The following is a 9264-nucleotide window of genomic DNA, read 5'->3' on the forward strand; positions in this document are numbered from 1 at the left end:
CGTGTCTTTTCTACTATCTATATTAGGGTTTTTTCTCTTGTTTATATTAAAATATACATGTCCTCTTTTTTTAAGCTATATTTATTGTTCCTGTTTTCTGGATTTTTGTGTGTTATTTATTTTTAAAAATTAATAAGTACAATAATTGAGCGAAGACAAAAAAAAAGCCTGTTCAGTATCGTTTAAACAATACGACCTAGGAAGGAGATATAGAGGAAGTACTCTTATGTGCTAGCTAACAAGGGTTACCTTTTCCGATTATTCATCTTTATATCATTTAAAATTTTCCAGGCTAGCTAACAAGGATTATGTTGTCTAATTACTATATATATTTTTTATGTCATTTAACATTTTTGCCTTTTATTTTACAGATTCCACCAGTTACCACAGTAAGTTTCCTACACTTTATTTAGTACTTACTACGTGACACTACCTGCCTGTCTACAATCAGCCAGACATTGAGCAGTACATAGTGTTAGTGCTGGTGTTATCCCATTACTAATGTGACTATTTGGCTTTCTTTACCTAACAGCCTTGTGAGATGTCCGGCTGTCCTCCAGCTGACTGTGCTGAAGGTGAAATAGCGATAGGGCACTATCCCCCGGGTGACTGCTGCCCCGTCTACGTATGCGGTAAGTAACTTCTAAATTGATGCACATTGGCATTTACATTTATAAGCATATTAAAGACGTTATCCAGCGAAAATCTTTTTCTTTCAAATCAACCGGTTTCAGAAAGTTATACAGATTTGTAATTTACTTCTATTTAAAAATCTCAAGTCTTCCAGTACTTATCAGCTGCTTTATGTCCTGCAGAAAATGTTGTTTTCTTTTCAGTCTGACACAGTGCTCTCTGCTGCCCCCTTTGTCCATGTCAGGAACTGTCCAGAGCAGCAGCAAATCCCCATAGAAAACCTCTACTGCTCAGTTCCTGACATGGACAGAGTAGGCAGTAGAGGGCACTGTGTCACACTGAAAAGAATACACCCCTTCCTTCAGGACATACGGCAGCTGATAAGTACTGGAAGATTTTATTTTCTAAATAGAAGTAAATTACAAATCTATTTAACTTTCTGAAACCAGTTTATTTAAAAGAAAAAGATTTTCGCCAGCGTACCCCTTTAAACATCTTGAATAGAACCGGTCACCCTAATAACAGTCCGGTGTACAGTTGTGTGCCTTTTAAATAAATGGGGCCAAACTGCAATACCAGGCACATCCAATAGACATGAGAGGTGCTGTTCTCTATTCTGTACTTACATAAACAATGTACTAGTGTGCTTAATGATCTATATATTTGTTACATTCATTTCTATAGCGCCAACATATTCCTCAGTGTATACAGATTGCCATCACTCATATTGGCCCCTCTGTCTAAATTCTCAGTATGTTTTTGTATAAATTTTTGATTTTTACAAATATTGAAGGCAAATATCTTTACAGACCCACAAATTTCCTGACCTTTTTGTTATTTTTTGTAATTTTGTTATTTTTTTTGCCCACAGAACCCCCAACAACACCCAGTCCTCCCATCACAACCCTGGTAAGTAAAAGCCACTGACTCCTAGTGAATCATGTCATATAAGATTTGACTATGATTGAATAGTTAATGTCCATATCTATATATCTATATAATTGCAGCCCAGCTGCAAAGACGTTGAGTGTCCATTGCCAGAATGCACCAAGGATGGACAAGTCCCCAAGTTTATCAGATGGGAGAACCATTGCTGTCAAGCTTTTAAATGCGGTATGCTACTTTATACTGTCTACCAATGAGGCATAATACTTTATCCATACTAGTAGCTTCCAAGTGACTCCATTTCTTGTGAAACTACAACTTCTACTTTTAAAGCATGCTGGATGTTGTAGTTTGACAACATTGGGCAGATACAAGTTACGGACTCCTCCTCCTACTACTACTTTAGACCATAGGTTGGTTGTTTGAGGGTGATGCGTTAAACTACAATTAATCTATAAATGGTTTATTCCATTGATCTTACAGAGTGCCAACCATGCAGTCCAATACCTGATTGTGCTGGTGGACTAAACCCAATCATGGACTACAATACAGACACCCAGTGTTGTCCAACCTATACATGCCGTAAGTACCATACAGAACTCATCAACTTTTATCTATATAAAATACATAGGCTAACTCTGACAACTGACAACAATTTTTTTTCCTATTGCAGCCCCCCCTCCTCCTCCTCCGGTAAGTACTGATTTTTAGACTTATCATACATACATTGCACAATAATATGATACATTTGGCGCTAGATGGTGCAAATGATTGACTGTCCTCTGCATTTTACTTGATTTGCATTGTCTTCTATTTTTTTTACAGGAAACTACGACGGTGATCATCAAAACCACAACTGTGGTAAGTGAAGCCAACCAGACATACTCCCAACTACATCTCATTACAGACAGTATAAGCAGTGGTAATAATACGGGAGCATTGTGACTTTTTTTGTACAGGATCCCTGCAAGGACAAAGTCTGCCATAAGAAGACCTGCAAACCATACGAACATCTGGTGTCAAGGATTAACCCATCGGACCCTTGCTGTCCAGTCCAGACATGCGGTGAGTGTCAATGACCAGGATAATAGAATTCACAGTGTGCGGTGGTTCCTGAGCTGCCCATTCTGAATGGTGTAGAGGTTTTCTATCAGAACTGAATTTTTTCCAAGGGTTTCCAAGGAATTAGTAGAATTGGCCGCCATTGCAGTATGGAAATGCTTAGTACACAGCTATAGTGCCATCAGCATAAATCTTACTGCCTTGTAGGAGATGACTTTGACAAAGAGAAACTAATGAGCAAAAAGTCTAATTATTCATCCGGGAATCTAGAATTTGTACCATAATTCTGTGCAGCAAATAATTAAAATAAAATATTTCTCTTTTTATACAGAATGTAAATGCGATAGCGTGCCAACATGTGACCAAGATGAGCGACTAGTTACTGTGCCACAGAATAACCAGTGCTGTCCCAAACTCAAGTGTGGTAAGTACTTGGGAAAGAAGAAGTGTGACAATTTTTCTATTTCAAATTTAATTCTATTTTAGGTAATTCGGCTAAAAAGGCAAATCTCAAAAAGCCCCCTGCCCAATTCAAATAATGTTACTTAGGAAACTGCCACATACTACCTAATAGTTCAGGTACACCATGTCGCTATCATTACCACTATAGACCATTTGAGTGATTATAGTGCAGCTACATCCAGTGGCTCACATGATGATTTCTTTCAGCCACAACAGGACCTACTGTACAAACATCTTAGGTTCCTCACTTTCAAGCACCGTCCTTACCTCTCCTCTATAATTTCCCCCTAGGTGTCCCGCACTTTTAGGTTGAAGAGGGATATGTAAGTCCTCCTATTAAATGGGTATTCTGGCCCAATCTCTGTATCGGACCTGGGCTGGCTCTATTATGAATAGAGCCCCGGGTCGGCATGTGACCCGTGACTCTGTTTATTCCTATGGAGCGACGAAAGAGCCGAGTACGTCACTCTTGATTAGATTTTATTATTTTCCAAAGTCTAGACAGAGTAAAACCATCAACATCACATACAAAGTGCAGATTCTTATACTTCTAACTTAACCCTGACCCAAAGAAAAAGTAACCACATCCCACCCAACCCCCAACCACCCATCCCCGGGCTATGCACGTGGGGGAGAGAAAAAAAAAAAGAGAAAGAAAAAAAAAAGAAGGAGAACCCTTCTTCACGTGTCGCACTCATACCACCTCATACACTCTTGACTCAAGACTTCCCACAATTATCCATTGTCTATAGCCAACCTATACAGCCACCACCTCCAACTTACATATTAACAAATGCATGATTTGTAGAATGCATACTACTGACTTATTCTCAAGGCAGCCCCTATCCATTTGTTGTATTACTACATATGAGTGTCAAAGAGGGCATCAACGACTTTTCTTTTACCGACCCCCCACTGAAATGATGTGCTATTGTATTATTGACTGCTGGTCCTCCCTCTCCAATACTCACATTATGCTTCATTTCCATTCACAGTGAAGAAGAAGGATGAATGTCACGCTGTTCCCAGCCATGTGAAACTAACATCAGGAGAATGCAGTGCCAATGTAAGTATTATTATTATTATTATTGTGTACAAGGATGAGCACTTTATTCAATGTAACATTCATAGACAGGCGAGCAGAGTAATAAATGCAATGGGTGGACTGAAGTACCCAGAAAGTTTGTCAAAATTGGGCTTATATACATTTAAACTGTTTCTATAACCAGGTGCCATTCTCTACATGTAGAGGAAAATGATTCCACACCAACATGAATGTTTATTCTTTACTGTAAGAGCAGTGAAACTATGAAATGTCATTACTTCCCAAAACGGGTAATGGTGAAGTGAAGTGGCTGGCCCAGTGGACTAGAAAAAACCAATGGGAGGCGGTGAGACAGGGCAAGTCAGGGTCAAGAACAGAAAGATTGTGCCAACAGCATTATATATAGTAACTAATTTGTCCACTGTTTTATGTTTTTTGTGTCATGTGATCAGTTTGGGGACTCATTTTTATGTGTAAATTTGGCCCACTTGAGGCGGGTAAGGTGGATCACCACTGTACCAGTGTATGGGATTTGTTTTGCTATGTGGGCACGTCCTCGCGCTGAGTCAGAAATCAGAAAGTGCAGCAAGCCTGGGTACTATTGACAGGGGAATCTAGGAAGTTTAGTACTCGTAATGTTTTTTTTATTTAGCCTAGTCCTAAGTTAGTCACCGGGAAATCCCCTTGAAATTACTATACTGGCAGTGATTATTATTGATAACAGTATAATATTATTAATCTAATGTTTGTACTGAACCGATTTTCCGATTTTCCACTTTTTCCATTCAGGTAATATTATCAACTTGTAGTGGATACTGTCACTCCAAGACCGGCTATTCCAACTTTTGGATTCCAGTCAACCATTGCCGCTGCTGTTCTGCAACAAAATACATTGCCAAGACTTTCGAGTTGCCTTGCACAGATGGCACAAAGACCCCCCTAACCGTATATGAAGCAGTTCACTGTGGGTGCGAGGAATGTGGTCATGATGACGGTAGCGGATCTGGAAGTGGCAGCGGCAGCGGTAGCGGTAGTGGGGAAATCGGGAGCGGGTAAACACTGACGTCAAATGATGAAATTAGAAACCAAATTTAGAGTGTGTAATTATTGCAATTAAAGTGAAGAAATTTTTACCAAAGTTGCTGATCTAAGCTCTGTTTTATTTTGTAAGATTCCCCTTATCCCCCCCCCCCCAACGTCGTGAAATCCATCATTTTTGCTCATAGTATAACATGCTGTAAACAATTCTTTACCGTTGCTATTTTAAAACCGTCTTTACCTACTGACAAAACCAACCAAATAGACCATATAGTTTGATGTAATATCTCACTTTCTACTTATCAGTTACTATTGTGTGTATAACAGGGTCATGTTCACTCATCCCATTGACTATCATGGGCTTGTACAAGATTAGAAGGACATCATTGCTTTCATCCACAAAAAGCATCACCCCTGTGGTTGGATGTGATATTGTAGATCAGCTTCATTCAAGTGAATGGGGCTAAGCTGTAATACCCACCGCAACCTGGAGACATGTGTGGTGCTGTTTTTTGGAAGAGAGCGGCTATGTTTATCTAATCCTGGAAATCCCCTTGAACTAATGTCTTACTGAAACAAGTTAACAATGAAGGATGAATTGAAAATGAAGGACATTTGTAAAAAAATAAAGTATATTACATAGTATTTAAATATAAAGTACAGTACATAAGACACTTGTACAATTGCAATTGGATCTGTTGGAGGTGGGGACTAGAGCAAAACAAAAAGGTTTTTGATCGGTAGTTACGGCTATTCTACAGCCATTAGAGCAGATGTGTGAATTTCTTTGATTTCCAAAATAAAAGATATTCTTATAATTTTCTCGTTTTGTGACTTTCTTTACTCTGGTCTTTCTGGTTCTGCCTCATAATGTTGAGGCATAAAGTAACAGATTAGATTAACACCAAGGGGGACATTTATATAGGCTATGCCTCTGGCGTGTGCCAGGAAGAAGGTGCAGAATCACCCCTTCTTACTGATCACCCCCTCATCTGATGGTCGAGCTGGGGGAGGGGGGGCAGCAAGGTGGGGAGGAGGCATGACTTCCTCTCGCACCAGATTTGCATACCACCGCTCACCGCTGTCTTCCCGGCCCTGCAGCCGCTCACCTGTCCTGCCGCCGATGGGTTGTCCTGCCTCCAACGCTCACCGCTGTTCCCTTCCATGCTCCCGCGCCGTCAGCCAGCAGCTGTCATCGCCCTTCAGCGAGTCGTGAGTGCCCGGGGTCAGCAGGGGCCGTGATGCCCCCACTGACCCCGGGCACTCATGACTCGCTGGAGGGCGATGACAGCTGCTGGCTGACGGCGCGGGACAGCGGTGAGCGTTGGCGATGGGACAGCTGCGGCAGGACAGGTGAGCGGCTGCAGGGCCGGGAAGACAGCGGTGAGCGTTGGCGACGGGACAGCTGCGTCAGGACAGGTGAGCGGCTGCAGGGCTGCTGTCTGCCGGCCGCTGCAGGGGCGCAAAATCTGCCGCCTGAGGCGGAATACTCATTCCGCCTCATGGCAGAAACGGCCCTGTCGGAGAGTATCTGCTGGCTCCAAATCATATATCATTGAGTGGTGCCGCTTGAATATCGTTGGCATATTAAAGCATGACCATCATTCTCTTAAAGAGGCATCCTGCACATTTAAACACCCGGCAAGACTACAGGACTTCCAGCAGTTCCATAAACACCACTAGCTGTGTAATTTTCAGTTCTCCCAAAGCTGGTGAGCCGAGCCTAATGTCTACGAGGTCTTCAAACATAGAGGAGGAGATCCTGCACTGTCTTTGAGCACAGCCTGAAAGGCAGCAGCATGAAAGTTGTAGTAGCAGCCTAAAATGTGTATAAAGCCCTGGGGTGAGGTCTCTTACTGTCTCTTAGCTGCCTCTCTTTCTGCTTGTGTAAAATACAGTAACAGAACTGCTCACAGGTGCTAGTGCAAAAAATAGCCAGTGGTTGAGGTAGACCTCAGGATGAAGTGAAGTAGAAGGTTAAGACTGAGTGTAGACAGGGTAGTGTAAGGGCCCGTGACGGAATTGTAGTGTAGACACTTAAAAGAAAAAATCCTCATACTTGCATATATATATATATGGACTTTGCATACATGACCGCCTTCTGCCCAGCCAGATCGGAGACCACCAGGTTGGATAGTACGAGTCCTAAGTCTCTATCTCAAGGTAGAGCTCCCACTGAAGATTTCCCCAAGTAGACAAGCTCTGTCAGTAAGATTTTTCGGCACTTAGCAACTTTGTCTTACTGGGGATCAGTCCCTCATCCTTTTCCTCTATGGGGGGGACTGTCCAGACTCAGAAGATCCATGACAAAGACAAGGGTTGCCCCAGTTCATGGTTACGCCACCTCTAAGGGCTTAGCACTTCATACTAGTTGTCTTAGTCTCTCTCAAGGGAAACAGGTTCTCTCTCTCTTCTGAGAAAAGTAGAGAAAAAGGGTGGTAGAGAGTCTTGCACCTGTGATTGGTCAAAACAACAAATAAATATAAAGCTAAACTTTATACACTGCAGCTGTGCACAGGGGAGAGTGAGACACCTAGTGGCTGGAGCGTAAATTCACTCCTGCTCTTGGTGTGACACTTGATAGAAGTTTCTTTCTGTCGGGCGGTAAACAAGTTAGTGACCCCTGTACTGGGATACTACACCAGCAGTTACCATCATCCTTCAGAGTTCACTTTCCCAACGCTTATTAAATACAGTAACCTCCCGTACCCACAATGCACTCAGTGGTGGCAGAGAAGGTGGCAAAATAATACCTAATATACGACTCCCTAGTAAGCTTCTCCCGGGGCCCTCTGTATATGGCAACATATATTCTGACTATACAGTTTATGTCTGCACACATTACTATATACTTAGTCACATGTATGCACATTACATATACAGAATACAATATGAACAGACAGTAGAACAGACAGCTGGAGTCTGGTAGGCAGAAGAGACCCGCTGACATTGCTGCTATTCCTTATATTTCACTAGTATAATATAATATATACTGTTGACCCAGTCTACCTTGTCTGATATATTGTATTCCTTCACCTGAAGACATGCTGGGACGGCTGTAGTGAGTCGCTACAATTAAGCAAGGCGTTAATGGGCAGTCTGTAGGAAAGGGAGTATAAGGAGCTGTCTGTGAGAGAAAGGATACGAGGGCAAGTCTGATAGAGAGAGGGCATAAAGAGCAGTTTGGGACAGAGGGGACATATAGAGTAGTTAGTAAGAGATAGGGGTGGGGGTATAAGGAATTATCTATGTGAGAAGGGGGGGCAGGGGGCAGTTTCTTTCTTTTCTACCTATCTCTTTTCTTCTTTCTTCTCTTACACTCTCTTCTCACCCACTCACAGCACGTATTACATACCATGTAGGAGGTAGTCACATTGAGGAGAGGAAGTGTTAGTGAGTCTTAGTCATATTGTTGAGTGGAGAGGACACAAGCCAGAACAGTCCCTACAGCAGCCAAATTGTGCCCTGGCCTATTATGAGTGTAGTCTAAGGTGTTATAGTGAGCAGACACACATGGGAGACAAGGACACTCGTTTCTCAGAGAGAACAAGTTAGGGATCATCCCAGCCCAATGCCGAGAACAAGTCTAAAGGTGCAGGACGGTATCCTATAACACTATAACAGAGCAACTTATCCGGATAGAGCAAAGTTGCTAGAAGCCTACGTACTCTATGTCACATTGCGGGTGTAACCAGAAAATTCTGACTACTCTGCTCAACTCAGGTAACAAGGTCTGTGGCTTGTGTCACCCTCTATGATGGGTCGCTGGACACTGGTGGGCAATAGGTGGTGCAGAGACCAAGGAGTCAAAACATAGGCACAAGTATTCTATCTATTCTCAAATATTCTACTTATTTTACTTCTAAAGTTCCGGCAGAGCACAGTACTACATTGGGTTGGGACTCTTTGGACATCTTCCTCTCTACTTCTCTGAACTTTCTCTATTTCTCCACACGCAACCAAGTCAGCACAGCTATTCTACCTCTCAAGCTGTCGGCACGAGTCTTGTCAGTCAAGTCCAGAGTTTATTATTAAGTCAGAAATCCATTGCATATCTCTGTATCAAGTATTCCTGCAGTAAAGAAGAGTTTATTTATTGTAACAGGACTCAGTGATTCTCATATCAGCACCTACACAGT

At 42.2% G+C, this 9264-nt stretch overlaps 1 protein-coding gene across 1 annotated transcript in view; it reads left to right on the plus strand.

Moving 5' to 3' along the window:
• LOC138768744 (uncharacterized) overlaps positions 1–5459 on the plus strand; it is a 103799-nt gene extending 98340 nt beyond the window's left edge. Inside the window, exons 101-111 of the mRNA XM_069946698.1 lie at positions 372–389; positions 533–632; positions 1505–1542; positions 1641–1746; positions 2002–2100; positions 2192–2211; positions 2344–2379; positions 2478–2583; positions 2912–3004; positions 4038–4108; positions 4877–5459. Coding sequence (XP_069802799.1) covers positions 372–389; positions 533–632; positions 1505–1542; positions 1641–1746; positions 2002–2100; positions 2192–2211; positions 2344–2379; positions 2478–2583; positions 2912–3004; positions 4038–4108; positions 4877–5143 — 954 coding nt within the window. The 3' untranslated portion in view covers positions 5144–5459. The remainder of the gene's footprint in view (positions 1–371; positions 390–532; positions 633–1504; positions 1543–1640; positions 1747–2001; positions 2101–2191; positions 2212–2343; positions 2380–2477; positions 2584–2911; positions 3005–4037; positions 4109–4876) is intronic.
• Positions 5460–9264: the final 3805 nt, after the last annotated feature.

The sequence above is a fragment of the Dendropsophus ebraccatus genome, chromosome 12, assembly GCF_027789765.1.
Source record: "Dendropsophus ebraccatus isolate aDenEbr1 chromosome 12, aDenEbr1.pat, whole genome shotgun sequence".
NCBI classification, from domain to species: Eukaryota; Metazoa; Chordata; class Amphibia; order Anura; family Hylidae; genus Dendropsophus; species Dendropsophus ebraccatus.